General features: G+C 49.4%; 1 protein-coding gene across 11 annotated transcripts in view; it reads right to left on the reverse strand.

Moving 5' to 3' along the window:
- Window positions 1-15,063, reverse strand: part of COL6A3 (collagen type VI alpha 3 chain) — a 90,141-nt gene that overhangs the window by 16,709 nt on the left and 58,369 nt on the right. For all 11 annotated transcript variants that reach the window (XM_044945338.2, XM_044945339.2, XM_044945337.2 and 8 more), the window contains 13 exons: window positions 14,025-14,087; window positions 13,102-13,164; window positions 11,138-11,188; window positions 10,907-10,942; window positions 10,245-10,307; window positions 9,189-9,251; window positions 7,915-7,947; window positions 7,794-7,830; window positions 7,672-7,683; window positions 7,078-7,571; window positions 5,134-5,230; window positions 3,677-4,375; window positions 2,364-2,466 (listed from right to left, as the gene is read on the reverse strand). In XM_044945338.2, coding sequence (XP_044801273.2) covers window positions 2,364-2,466; window positions 3,677-4,375; window positions 5,134-5,230; window positions 7,078-7,571; window positions 7,672-7,683; window positions 7,794-7,830; window positions 7,915-7,947; window positions 9,189-9,251; window positions 10,245-10,307; window positions 10,907-10,942; window positions 11,138-11,188; window positions 13,102-13,164; window positions 14,025-14,087 — 1,814 coding nt within the window. The remainder of the gene's footprint in view (window positions 1-2,363; window positions 2,467-3,676; window positions 4,376-5,133; window positions 5,231-7,077; window positions 7,572-7,671; window positions 7,684-7,793; window positions 7,831-7,914; window positions 7,948-9,188; window positions 9,252-10,244; window positions 10,308-10,906; window positions 10,943-11,137; window positions 11,189-13,101; window positions 13,165-14,024; window positions 14,088-15,063) is intronic.

Raw genomic sequence — 15,063 nt, forward strand, 5'->3', positions numbered from 1 at the left:
GAGCCAACGTGATGGAGTATTCAAGGGAAATTAGACAGATGATATTAAAAGTCTAGAAAAATAGAACCTGTGGACCTAGATCTAGCAGGATGAGCACCAGAGGAGGGTCACTGTTGGATTAGGAATGATTTTCAACTTACCAGGCTTACCACACTTTTACCCTTATGGCAGAAAATGAAGAGGAACTAAAGAGCCTCTTGATGAAAGTGAAAGAGGAGAGAGAAAAAGTTGGCTTAAAACTCAACATTCAGAAAACCAAGATCATGGCATATGGTCCCATCACTTCATGGCAAATAGATGGGGAAACAATGGAAACAGTGACAGACTTTATTTTGGGGGGCTCCAAAATCACTGCAGACACCGTCTCCTTGGAAGAAAAGCCATGACAAACCTAGTCAGCATGTTAAAAAGCAAAGACATTACTTTGCTGACAAAGTCTGTCTAGTCAAAGCTATGGTTTTTCCAGTGGTCATGTATGGATGCGAGAGTTGGACTATAAAGAAGACTGAGTGATGTAGAATTGATGCTTTTGAACTGTGGTATTGGAGAAGACTCTTAAGAGTCCCTTGGCCTGCAAGGAGATCCAACCAGTCCATCCTAAGGCGATCAGTCCTGAATATTCACTGGAAGGACTGATGCTGAAACTGAAACTCCAATACTTTGGCCACCTGATGCGAAGAGCTGACTCATTAGAAAAGACCCCAATGCTGGGAAAGATTGAAGGCAGGAGAAGAAGGGGATGACAGAGGATGAGATGGTTGGATGGCCTCACCGATTCAATGGACATTAGTTTGAGCAAGATTTGGGAGTTGGTGATGGACAGGGAAGCCTGGCATGCTGCAGTCCATGGGGCTGCAAAGAGTCAGACACGACTGAGCGACTGAACTGAACTGAGACTGACATAAAGCGCTCCCTCTGAGGACAGAGGCAAGAGCTGAAGGAGTTAAGGGGTGCGAAGAGAAGTACGTAAGGGTGGTAGGAAGAGGCCACCTGGGGGTCAGCCAGGAGAAGCCAGGAAATCACTTTGCAAGGCTAACTCTAATCTGCATCTCATTTGGACTCAACAGCCAAAACCTGCCTTTTCCCCAGAGTGTGACGCTCCATCCTCTCTTGGAGGGCATGAATTGCTGGCACAGTGCTTGGCCCCAGTTCCTGTCACCATGTCCCTCTTTTGCAGTCCCCCCATCACACGGCCACACTGCCCTCCTCTCTGTTCCTGGATTTGGCATCAACAATAGTGCTGGACATAAGACCACAGAGCATGTGCCAAGTGGCCAGCATCACTGTGAGCGCCGCAGCCCTACCCACCTCCCAACCCCCTCATGCTCTGTCCAGGAGATCGTACATGTCTCCGCCTTCAGTCACCACCATCACCTATGCTGCTGCCGCTGCTGCTAAGTCGCTTCAGTTGTGTCCAACTCTGTGCGACCCCATAGACGGCAGCCCACCAGGCTCCCCCGTCTCTGGGATTCTCCAGGCAAGAACACTGGAGTGGGTTGCCATTTCCTTCTCCAATGCATGAAAGGGAAAAGTGAAAGTGAAGTCACTCAGTCGTGTCCAACTCTTCGTGACCCCACGGTCTGCAGGCTACCAGGCTCCTCCGTCCATGGGATTTTCCAGGCAAGAGTATTGGAGTGGGGTGCCATTGTTTAAGAAGACTGGAGTCCATTTTTTGCTTCAAGTGTCTAACCCTTCTATAGGAAATCATTGCACACTGGTTAGATTGCTGGGACATATGGCCCAGTGGCTCACCTTTCTCTGTACCCATGCTCGTAACAGTGTGATGCAGCAAGTCTCCCCAACAGGTCCAGCTCCAGACTCTTGAATCTAGCAAGGCTGGCTTTGGACAGGCTTTGGCCAGTGGAGCGGAGCACAGGGAACAGTGTGCTGGCTCCAGCCTGGACCTCAGGGGGGCTTGCCCACTTTCATCTTCTCTCTTGGAACCCTGCCCAGTCTCCTTGGGTACAAATCCAGGCTTGCCACTTAGAGCAGAGACAAGTGACCCATGTCATACCACCCCAGACCATCAGTCCACAGCCGACCAGCAGCTGATCACAAGCATGTTAAGTGAGCCCCTTAGAGGCCAGAAGAACTGCCCAGCTGAGCCCAAACAAAACCCACCAGCCCACAGAATTGCAAATTAAACAGTTGTTATTGTCAGCCACTAAGTTTCAGGTTGTTTGTTACACAGCAAAAACCAATGGAGATGACAGATTCTTCTCCTGAAATGCTCCACGTGACCTCTGGGAAGTCCCATTTTCTGGATTTCAGCATCCTCACCCCAAAAAGTTATGTGTTGGCTAAAGGACCTGTGTGTGCCCTCTAGCACTCTTGCTTCTGAGACACTTCTTATCATCACTTACATTTGTTTGTAACCAAACTGCACGAGATTCTTTGCCGGTTGGTCTGCTTGGAACCAATCACACTGTTTCCTGATATCTGGGGACAGGTAGAAAGCATCTTTACCTAGAGGGAAAAAAAATTAAGTGCATGTGAACCACACGCAAATTAAAGTTACTCTGCTCAGGAGTTAAATGGATCACACAGTGGGTAGTCCATAAACACTTGTTGAATCAATTCATTCTTCCAGACGATCTAAATCCAGTGACTTGAAACATGAAGCGTAATGGTCCTCAGTCCATAAAGCATCTTAAATCAGTATCTTCTATTTGGCAATATTTGGGTGATTAGGTTAAAGGTGACATTTACTCAGTGTGCAGGAAGACAGGAATAGAGGAGAAATCAAGCGCAGAGCTAAGTAAGCTCCAAGCTCTTGAACGTCAGATTAGAATCAACATTTACAATGCTGACCTTACTGTCAACATTTTCTCAATGCTATTTAAGGAAGCTTCTGTTTTTAAACTTCTGAAGACAGGAATAGTGACCCCCGCGTGAACTTGCCAGCCCAGCTTTGCTTTACATTTTTTTTTCCCTAAAATTTTATGGTGGGGGGGGGGGGTGCAGAGTATACTTTATAAAGCTCCCTTGTTTGTAAGACGTTCCTGTGCTGACTCTGGATAAGGCAGTGGTGAATGCTACACCTCCCCCAGGACGTGTGGTCTACAGGGACCACAGATCCAGAAATGAATGACAAGAGGCCATGTAACAGATGCAGTAAGTACAGCATCCAGATTAACGACGCTCAAGCCTTGGGCGTGGGGAGCACCCCAGTGAGAAGGGGCACATGGAGGGAATTTTTGAAGATGAACGTGGGTTTGCTGCTAAAGCAGGGTGGAGAGCATTTCAAGGAGGGAGAGCCGCAACAGCAAAGGCTTGGAAGCAGCCAAGTGTGGGGTTGGGGGGTAAGATCAGATCAACTCTGCTCCTTCTAGAAGCTTCCCTGGTCCCCCAGGGGACACACTTCAATGTGACCAGCATGCTTAGTGTCGGGCTTAATAAATGTGTACTTGACCCCTGTGCCCTCCTCGACCATTAGCCCCCAGGAGCCCAGCCTGTGGCTGGGAGAAGCCCGGTCAAGTCTGGTTGAACAAACAAGTGGAAGAAGGCAGGATTCCCATCTATGTCCACTGCAACCCCAGCTCCTACTAGTGTGTCTGGGACGTGGGAGATGCCAATAGACACCGGCTGAATGAATGGACAGGTCAACGTGGGCACACCAGCTATCATTCCCAAACCCACGGGCCCACCCCTGGAGCCAAGGGCACGCAGGACTCACTGCTGACGAAGGACGGCAGCAGCCTCCCGAAGCGCATTAGGGGCTCCTCGTTGAGCTCGGTCGACTTGTCCACTAGCTTGAAGAAGACGTCGTTGGGCTCGCTGGCAGAGCTGTACAGCTCCTTGACGTTCACCTTCCTGCCAATGCCCAGGATCACGAAGAAGTAGCCTTTGCACTTGGCCTGCAGGATGGCTCTCTGGGCCTCCTCCAGCTGCTGCTTCTGCACCTCTCCCGTCAGCATCAGCACCACGATCTTCAGGTCCCGGGGGTTGGGCGCACTTTCGAAGATGTTCTCAATGGTGTAGTCGATGGCGCGGCCCAAAGCCCTGGTCCCCTGCAGCTGGGTCATCCTGCTGCCAAGAAAGGCCAGCAGCTTCTCTTTGGAGCCATAGTTGGTCAGGGAGAACTCCACCCTCACGGGTGGCACGCTGGCGTTGTCCACCGCCTCGTAGGGCGCGTGCTGCACCACCGCCACGCGGGCAAAGTGCTGGGAGGCCTTGGGGTCCGGGCTCACGTCCAGCTGTCGGACCAGGTACTCGATGTACTTCCTCATCTCGTTGAACTGGAACGGGGTGGTGGACTCGGAGCTATCTAAGATGAAAGCCATGTCGATGTCCACGTCACTGCCTGCTGCCCTCCTGTCCCTGAAGGAAGGCCTCCAGCTGCCGAATCCACAGGATGGGTCAATGTTGCAGATGTCTAGAAAGAAGCATGGCAGCTTGTTTATTCTGTCACTCTCAGAGTGAGAAACTGCACGTCAGTCTGCAGGGGGTCTGGGGTCATTAAAATTGTCACATAATGTAGAAACTATGTGTACCTTACTGACATTATTGTGGCCAGATTTCAGTTTTTCATCACCTAACACTTACCAGGGGAAACTAATCAGCAAGCTAAAATCCTTTTTAATATGGCTTTGGGTTCGATCCCCAGGTCAGGAAGATCCCTTGGAGGAGGGCATAGCAACCTACTCCAGTATTCTTGCCTGGAGAATCCCATGGACAGAGGATCTTGGCAGGCTATAGTCCATGGGGTCACAGAGAGTCAGACACGACTGAGCAACAGACACTTTTGGCATAATGAAAAAGTAAAAAAAGGGGGGAAGGAAAGAAAAACACCTTACTTCTTTGCCACTCCTTGAAGAGTGTTTTCCAGAAAGTCACAAAGCCAGATTATTAATTTCTGGACTCCAAGGTCAAAACATAAGCAGAGCCCACTTGCTCCTTTATTACCTACGGAACCCAACGTTCTCCTAACAAAGACAGGCTCTGTTTGGGGGGAGTCAGCTTCAACCATGGAACCTACATATGCAGCATTCACACTGGTAAATACAGGGCCATGTGAATCTTCGTTTAACTCAGGCTTTTTGTACAGATGGTGATTATTCACTCAGTGTCCCCCTGTGGACGGTGTTTTGCAATTGCCACTGGACAGGCTTTCCTCTTGGAGAAGCACCTTACCCAAGCAGACGTGACAAGTCAGGACATTCTTCAAGAAGTCTGTGAGGTCTCCGCCAGCAGGAAGGACAAGGGCATGTCCCACCGCTGTGTTATTGATCTGGTTTAAACAAAAAGAAATGTTCAGGAGGAATATACTGGATGTTACCATTTGAGAATACAGCTGAAGAAAACATTAGAGTCACATCAATTAAATAACCCCCCAATAGCTTCTCTTTCTTAGGAAGTGGGGTTAGGAAGGAAGGCACTGATTATAATAGAAAAGCACAGGTTTTCTTCCAACGAGATGAGCTGGAGTTCAAACCCCTCTCCTGCACTCTCTGCTGGACCTGAAGCAAAGCTATTTAACTTCTCTGGAATTCAGTTTCCTCTGCTGCAGTCTGGGACTAATGGTAGATTCCCATGAAGTTATTTGGAGGATTAAATTAGGTAATGAAGCTAAAGTGCCTGGTATAGTCTCCAGCAAACAGCAGGGTCCTCAATGTTAACTGTTATTTCTAGCAACAATAATAGCAACTAGCCAACATTGGCTCCATCCCTCTTTCATGTGCCCAGGTCCAGAAAGGGATTTAACAACAAAACAAGCAATCACTTCCAGAAGATTTTAAAAGTCCTGCCGATCACAGCCTCTGACACACCATCGGTAATGATTTATTTTGTGAATAATTGAATGCATGAATAATTGACTGCCTGAAACTATCCTTTTGAGAAACATGCATGGTGGCACTTCCCTAGTGGTCCAACGGTTAAGAATCCGCCTGCCAGTGCAGGGGGACTCAGGTTCAATCCCTGGACCAGGAAGACCCCACATGCCTCAGGGCCACTAAACCTGTGTGCCGCAGCTACTGAGCCTGTGCACCTAGAGCCCGTGCTCAGCGACAAAAGAAGCCACTGCAATGAGAAGCCCGAGCACTGCAACTGGAGAGAGCCCGTGCACAGCAGCAAAGACCCAGTGAGGCCCATAAACAAACAGGTAAAAAGGACCATGCAAGGTTCTGGATCACTTGGCCCTCATAAGGGGAGATGTACACTCATGAGACCCTGATAGGAACACACAGCTGGTAAACCAAAGGCAGAGCCCCAACCCAATACTTGGTGCTCAAACTGGCCTGAAGTTTGGCAGAACAAACCCTGAGAGATGGCACCAGTGACCCAACTCTCCCTGGCTGACGTGGCAGTGATAAAACCATAGACTACTTGGTTTGGAAAGGAAGATATTAGAGACCAGTTCACCCATCTGCATCTGTTGGAGCTGAGAAACCTGAGCCACAGAGAGCTAAGGGGGAGGGCCATGTTACTTTCAGTGACTTGAAGCCAGAAGGTGACTGAATTAAAACTAGAGCCAAGATCCTGGTCCCGCTGTTTCCCTTCTTGACCATCATCCACCCATCCTGGACAGCACAACCAGGATCGGCATTGAGCAAAGACTGATTGATTGATTAAATTGATCAATTGATCAACTGATTTTATATATTGATTGATCATTATTGATTGATCAATAATTATTTTATATATGTATATATCATTATAACAATTATACAAGTTATTTAAGCAAATGACAAGGGAGTACTTAGCTGTTTCACAGGCAGAAGCTAAAGCTTCCTTGTTCTTTGTTTAAATGACTTGTTTAATTGTTAGATGGCAACCTGGCTGAGAAACGCCTGAATTGGGATGCATTCTGGGGGCTGGCTCACTGATGTCCCTAGGGGAGGGAGGGCTCCCAGGGTCAGCCTGGGAGCGTCTCTTCCAAGATTCGAGGAGGGACCCGGTGGGAATAAGTCACAGGCACTTGGATGTCCAGAGCCATCAGGATGTTCCAGAAATCCCAGCTTACATACCAGCCTCATCTAGACACTTTGAGAAGCTATAGGATGCAAACTGGTCCCAGATTTGGGCACGGATGTGCCCGAGTGCCTTCTCAGAGCCCAGGATGCCCAGAACACAGACCTGTAGGGCATTGATCAGCTGCCGGTCCTCCTGGCTCGTGAGGAACAAGGGTGTGATCCCAGCATCTGAGAGCTTGAGCACAGCCTCCCGGAGCTGCGGGGTCGCCCTCGTGGGCTTATTGCTGAAGAACACCGCCACCTTCCTCATCAGGAACCCGCTCCGCACCCGCTTAAACGTGTTTCTGGCCACAAAGGACATGGCGGTTTCCAGGCTCTGCTGCTTGGAGGTCAGCGACACCTGCAGGTTCTTGATCTTGTCCAGGAGGACAGACTTCTTCTTGGAGTCAGCAAAGCGGATCTCCGTGGTGACCTCGTTGTTGTAGCTGACCACAGCCACGCGGGCCCCCCGTGGGCAGTTGCTCTCGGCGATGGTCAGGTCGTCCAGAATCTTGAGGACCACCTCCCTCATCCGGCTGAAAGTGTCCTGGGTGACCCCCTCGGAGGTGTCCAAGGCAAAAGCCAGCTCCGTCGGGAAGACGGGGCACTCCAAGGGCCCTGTGGGAAGTGGGGGAGGGGGGTTCACAGACACACTACTTACCGGAAAAGGGGACTTCTGCTTCCCTCAGGAGGAAGTCCAGTCATCGAGATAACTTACCGTAACAGCAAGCTGGAAAAGAACAGAGGAGCATGAAAGCCATGTCCACCAGGCTTCCACACGCAAGGTTCCACACACAAGAATAAAACCGCGGTGCAGACAGCAGAAAATAGCGTACTTACGGCATTTATCTTTGATGCTCTGGACCAGCGCACATTGCTGAAAAAGGGAAGGAGAGAAGACGTAAGAAGGTGGACAGGAGGCTCACAGGGCAAGGGCTCATGCAGCACGCATGCAACTTACGTCCATTGAGTCGCCTCTGCTGCCTTTGTAACCCTGCAAAACAAGGACGGGCAGCTGAGACCTTGCACACGTGCAGGCATGGAGCGTCCCGCAGAGAAAGAACCCGGGACCATGGACGCACACCAGAGGAAGTGAGGTGGTCCCTGGCTGGCCTTGATCGTTCACAGGCTCTCCCTCTAAATTTGACTTAACTGCTCCAGGAGCAAAAGAGAGACAGAAGTATCTCCAGTTGAGGTTATCAGCCCTGCGTCCTGGAAACCAGGATGCTCATCACCAATCAGGGTAAACCACACATTTGAGCTTGAGTCTAAATGCCACTTCCCCAAGGAGAACAGATCTGCCTTCCCCCCCACTCTGCCCCTAGCTTCCCACGTCCTGTCGCAGGAGGGACACCCAGGAGTCAACAGAGCTACTGTGAGGCTCCAGGTCCAAGCATCCTGGCTGGATTCCACCCCCAGGATACACCCACGGCCGCCCTCGACATCTCATCCCTGTGTGTGGCTGCCGAGGGTCAGGCTATCCTCTCGTGGGCTAGCCAGCATCTTTCCGTCCAGCTGTGCCTGCCCGCCTCTCACTGTCACTAGACTAACCATCGCCCATTAAAGGCTCCCCTCAGTTAAACTCCTGACTCTGCCTTCTTCTCCTGGGTTCAACCAGCCCAACCCTTCAACATGTTCTTTCAGGGATTATTTTCCTTCCTGCGTTATCATCCCCACTCTTCTTTGAACTTCATCAATTTCAATGTCAGGAGATAGTACCGGGAGAAATTCAAGCAAGGAAACGAAGACATTTGTAATGAAGGATGTTTAAGGGCTGGAGAAGGGTGCCCTCATGGTTCCAGGTGGCAGGTCACTAGTGGGGTTTCAACTATGAATCCCTTGGGGACTTTATAGCCCAAAGGGAGTCTCCTCCAAACTGAGATCTATACTAAACTTCCTCAAGATGCAATCAAGATGTATTTAGACGTGTTTACTTTTCTTTGCCCTCTACACAAACCTCAAAACCTACACTAGGAAATTTTAAAGGCAACTTACAATACACCCTGGATTACAGAATTTCGCATGAAATTTGCTTTACCATTGTCTTGGTACTCTAAAATTCAAAAAGTCTTTTCTTCATTGTGATATCAAAAAGGGAACTGGTTAAAAAGCAAATAAACAACAAAAATGCAGACAACTCTTTCGTAAGGAAAGGAGATAGTGGAAAGTCTTCAAGGACCATGTGTACGGCTCCGAGCCCTCAGGCAGCTTGACTGGGAATGGGTAGGTACTTACAGATGGCCCTGGGTAACCGGGGTCTCCCTTCTGTCCAGCTATCCCTGGAGGTCCCGAGTTTCCCTAGAAGCAGAATACACATGGCTCAGTTGTGACAGAAAAGGGAGAATTCTCAGTTCCTACAGTCGGGCGGGATGGTAGATGTGATCTTGTCCGACGTTCCCCATCACCAAGAGGAATCTTTCAAGAGACCTTAAGTGTAGGGACAAGTAGCCCTAACAAAACAGAGTGCATCTCCCCAAACTCTGTTCTCTGGCAGGTCAAGGGAAGAGGATGCTGGAACCTTTAATAAGACCACAATGGATGTGCAAGAAATCAGGAACTGACAGATCATGAGCTCACTCTTCGAACGTAGAGAACCAATTCAGTGTTTTCAGACTCCACCGTGAGTAGTAAATGATCTAGTTTGAATGTCCTCACTGAGCAAATTAACCGGATAATGATGATGAATTTAACTGCATTTTAAGCTAAAAATACCTGTTAGATGCCTTTCCCTGTTTCTAGGTCACAAATTGCTAATTCAAGATTCAGTGTAATTTTAGAGGATGAGTAAATATCCTCTAGGGAGAAAAATAACACAACAAAAAGTAACTTAAGAAAGAGGAGCCTTAGCATAATGGGGAGACGAGGGAATACATGGCCTGGAACCCTGGTGAGCACTTTGTGCATCTCATGAAATTGTGTCTGCAACATCCAATGGGCATGACCAATGACTGTGTCTACACAGACTTTCAACATCACTCATTCTGAGTCCCCTGGTGCCATGCATGGAGTGGACCACGGACTAGTGACCCTCGAGACGTATCAGAGGAGGGGGCCCTCCAGGCCTCCCTGCAGGGGAGCATAACCAAAGAGAGACAGCAGTGACAGAGCTGCAGGGGGCCAGGAGGGCGCCAGTCCAGGGTTAGGGCTCCTCTACTCCCACCCCACAATCTCCAGCCGGGTCACAGGCCAAGAAGGCTAACTCTGAAAGAAGCAATGGAGTCTTCAGGGTTCAGGCCTACTGCCACGAAGGGTCTGGTTCTCCACCTTCAGCAAAGGGGCAGGCAAACTTACCCTTCGGCCTCTGATGCCTTTGGGTCCCAGTGGTCCGTCTGTCCCTGGCTCACCAGGATTGCCCTGAGAAGACAGCCAGGAAGCAGCACATTAAGCTCTGGAGTGGCAAGTCCAACTGAGGGTCCCTGGGGACCTCCGAATCACACTTCCCAGGGCAGCCAAATGGATGTGGCTGGACTTTGATGGACTTTTCCACTGAGTTACCAGTATAGACTTAGTCTAACATTATTGAACTTAGAATTCATATTAATGACAGCATTATATAGATTATTGGAGAAGGAAACGGCAACCCACTCCAGTGTTCTTGCCTAGAGAATCCTGTGGACGGAGGAGCCTGGTGGGCTGCTATCCATGGGGTCACACACAGTCAGACACGACTGAAGCGACTTAGCATACATGCATCCATGTGTATAGATTATAGCATCTTAAGGTTTATATTTTACTGCAGTGTCATTATTTAATCCTCACAAGGGCACGCCAAGTGCATATTGTCATCTTCATCTGACTGATGAAGGAAGGTCTTAGAGAAGTTGGGTCTTTCCCAGGGTCACTCAGTTAGTGTCTGACCCACGACTAGACCCAAGATACGGTGACCTTCAGCCGTGTTCCCATCAGACTCATTCAAAACAATGGAGATGTTTACCCACTAGGGTAATGCTTACCTTTGGACCTGGGTATCCAGGGAATCCTCTTTCTCCCTAAAAAAGATAAATAAATGACTCAATATTTGGGTCGCAACTTAAAATCATCTAACATAAATTATTCTCAAGCAGAAAAGAAATAGATCCAGTGTCACCAAGAGAAAAAGTTCACCATGTTACGATTAAATTTTTTGAGATGAATCTTTAAAACTACAATATGTCAGAGTTCAAGACTCCTCGGCAGATACATACTTTCTTGCCTCTGCGTCCTTCACTGCCAACTCCATCTCGCCCATCATCTCCCTGAAAGAACGGAAAGACAGCGTTGCTGCAGGGGCCCATGTCAGGCGCTCCACGACCTTCTTTGTCTAAAGCCCTGAACAGTGCGTCAGATCAGGGTATAGTTCAGGGGAAAGTTCCTACACCCACCCACCCTTCAGTGTGAACTAGACCGTGTCTATAGGTGGGTGAGCTTCGTGGACTACAATGTAAAAAACTGCTACAAGCTATTGGTAACGATGCTGTTTGGATGTAGAAACAGTCATGGAGCCAGGGAATCTTAGAGTCGATAGGACTCTTGAAGGTCACCTTGACCTATGGATCTATGAGTCTTTGATGTTGTTGGTTTAGTTGCTAAGTCATGTCCGACTCTTTTTCAACCCCATGGATTGTAGCCCACCAAGCTTCTCTGTCCATGGGATTTCCCAGGCAAGAATACTGGAGTGGGTTGCCATTTCCTCCCCAGGGGATCTTCCCAACCCAGGGGCTGAACTCTAATCCCCTGCAGTGACAAGCGAATTCTTTACCACTGAGCCACCAGGGAAGCCCCATGAGTCTTTGATTCTACTTCAAAGAAAGAACACGGGGCTCAATCTACACCTTCCTGAGTCTTCTCTGCTCAGCCCCTGCTCCCCTCTCCTGGGCGCCACTTCCCTTCCTTCCAGGTCACACCTCTAGATTTCCTTTCTTCCCAAAACCCGTCTCCCTGTACTCAGAGATTTGTCCCTGTCACTCTCTCCTGGGGGGCTCTCTGAACTGGACATGTTCATTATTCCAAAAGAATCAGAAGAATGTACTTGAAATATACAATAATACCTCTAAAACACATGCAGAACATGCTCCTCAGTTAATTTACAGTTTTAAACAACTAAAGAGTTGTTGCCCCCAATTAACAGAAACAGAATCAAGAAGAGATTTTCTTTCAATGATTTGAGTAGTTTTTAAAGTTTGATCTTATTTTTCCCCTCTGCTTCTGAGACGAAGTAATAGCGATGGATTTTTAAACTGCCATTCACTATAGAGAAATTACAAACACAAGAATAATATTTTCAAGCTTCGGGGTCACGGGTCAGACCAACCTGGCCCATGTATGTGGTATTCAGGTGTCAGAGCTCATCTTAGGAAACTCCCCAATGCGCTAGAAACTCCCCAATGCACTGGAGAGATTTTTTTTCCCTAGATAGAAATATATGTTACAACATTATTGTAAGTGAGCAGTTAGAGGATTTTTAAATATTTTTAAAATGAATTCTCAAAGTAAGAATTTCCATTCTGGGATATCTCATTCCTTCCCTGGTGGCTCAGACGGTAAAGAACCTGGCTGCCAATGCAGCAGACCCGGGTTCGATCCCTGGGTTAGGAAGGTCCCCTGGAGATGAAAATGGCAACCCACTCAAGTCTTCTTGCCTGGACAATTCTATGGCAAGAGGAGCCTGGCAGGCTACAGTCCATGGGGTTGCAGAGTCGGACAGGAGTGAGCAACTAACACTTTGACTTTCATATCTCATTCAAAACAAACTGTTTCAGTCTGAACTGAGACCTTATCAAAGCTCACTCCATTTTAAACCAAGGACATTTATTTCTTTACAGAAAAGCTCCATCTAGCTGGACTTGAAAAGCATTTGCAAGTCCTGAAATGAAGGTGGTTCGAGGGTCAAGACACCACCACATTCACTCCTCAGAAAAAAAAAATCTAGAAAAACTGCCTTTACTCACTACCCCTCCAATGAAATAAGAAGTATTTTGAAACTCATAAGCACCAAGTTTCACTATTTTCAATCACATCCCCAGTAACATAAGAAGCAGCTTGTCTCTGCGTGGAACCAACCCAAGCGGCAATGACAAAGCCCAGCCCAGCCCAAGGCCCAACTCCCTGCTCCCCGAGCATCTCAGCAGAGTCGACAGAAGCCGGGGCCCCATGCACGTGGCGACCTTACCGTCTCCCCACGAGGACCCCGGTTCCCGATGCTCCCCTTAGGTCCTGGATCTCCGGGCTCACCCTAGACATGAGAAACAGGGCTGAGACAACGCAAACTGTGGTTTCAGGACTGCGCTTGCTCTGGGTGATGTCACTGGCAGGTTGCCACAAGCTGCCAGCTTCACCTTTTAGATTTTGAAGTTAGTGAGTTTTTTACATTGCAGGGCTCATGCATGAACTTCTGGAAGAGAATCCAGGCAGGCTTCTATGCTTGTTCTTTCCATCATCACAGCAAGCGGACAGGCTGCCGGGGAGGAAAGAGAGGCAGGCACAGGAAAGAGGGCTGCGTGGAGTCAGCAGTGAAACCCGAGGCCACACCCGGGGCAGAGAGGCGAGGCTGAGTTGCCCGAACTCACTGCTTTCCCTGAGAAATGCTACGTCTCGGACGAAGGACAGCAGCTCTTCCCGGGGCTTGCGGACCGTCAGCCTGCATCTAGCAAGCTGCTGTTACCCAAAGCTGCTGGGCTCTGGGGCCCTTGGATCAGCTGCATGCGGCCAGCGAGGCTGCCGGCCCATCTGGAGAACACTCGGAGAGTCTGGAGGCAGTCCTGGGGGCTGCCAACATGCCCTGGGCTCCCTGAACCATCCTCACGAGCCCGGACTTGGAAAGATGTGGCAGGCCAGCAGTGGCTGGTGTCCTAGTTATGCGAATACACACCAATCCACAGCTCACAGCCCATGCACACCCTCGAGGCGGGGACAGGGATCCCCCCGGCCCAGCCGCTGTCAGCAGGGGTGGTGGGTGGAAGAGACCAGAGGGGAGGAGAAGGATGTGCACACCAAGCAGCTGGACAGACTGACAGACGAGGGAGTCGGGACGGGGTATTTGGGGGAGGGGTGGCTTGGCCTCCAGAAACACGCATTGCTCTTGTCCAGACAAACCTTTCTTCCCAGAGGCCCGGTTCTGCCGCGTTCTCCAGGAGCACCTGCAGTTCCCCCGCTTCCCTGGAGCAGGAGGAGGGGAGACAGGCAGTGAGACACCCACCCCTCCAAAGCCAAAGCGTCCGAATCCCACCTCCTGCGGCCCCCACTCTGCCTCTGCATGGAGGTCAGAACCTGCAGCTCTCTGCCACTTCCAGCCCTGGGGGCCCTGTGCAAACGTGCATGGAGAGGGCCTGTGCCAACCTAAAATATGAGCGTGACCTCTTTTCACATGTGTGCACACATCCCAGGAATTAACGTTCACCTCCTGTGTTACCCATTAGGGACAAACACGCAGCTGTATATGGCATTCCCTCCTCTCGCTTTCCACACCTCCCCACAAGCACCTGACTTTACAGGTGTGGAAACCTATACACACTCAAACGTCGAGTGAGAATACATCAACAAAGGGACACAGCTCTCAAAATGCAGGGCAGCCCACAGAGCCCAGAAATGACCCTGCCGGGCCCAGCAAATCCAGATGGTGATAGCTGTTTGTATTGCTTGCTATTTGAAGAGTTTCACTTCACCTCTGCACCATCAAAAAAGAATTGACTAATCAGAGCTTAAACGTATGTTAGAGAAAAAAACACAAGCTTTAAAAATAGGTATCTATCAGATTTCAAATTGAGGAAAGACTTCTCAAGCAAATAGCGGTTCTCACGAAGTTCCTGCTGCCCCTGTAAAACACTTCGGCGTTTACCTAGCCTCGGGTCAGTTCTTCGCCGGTTTGTTAGTCATGACTATTTTCTGTAACAAACAGTAGGATGGCTCCCTCAGGATCACAGCAGACCCCAGGGACACCACAGTGTGGGTGTGAGGGCAGCCGGGCCCGCCTCAGCTACACCGACTTGCTTCTGCTCATCATCGCTAACAGCTGAGACAGATGCTGACGTCTGCAGTGGTGGCGAGTTTAAGGACCACCTCCCACATCACACTTAAGGGTAGGGGAATTTCCTTACACAGAATATCAAAGCACAGAAATAATTTCCAGCAGTAT

The sequence above is a fragment of the Bubalus bubalis genome, chromosome 6 (assembly GCF_019923935.1).
Source record: "Bubalus bubalis isolate 160015118507 breed Murrah chromosome 6, NDDB_SH_1, whole genome shotgun sequence".
NCBI classification, from domain to species: Eukaryota; Metazoa; Chordata; class Mammalia; order Artiodactyla; family Bovidae; genus Bubalus; species Bubalus bubalis.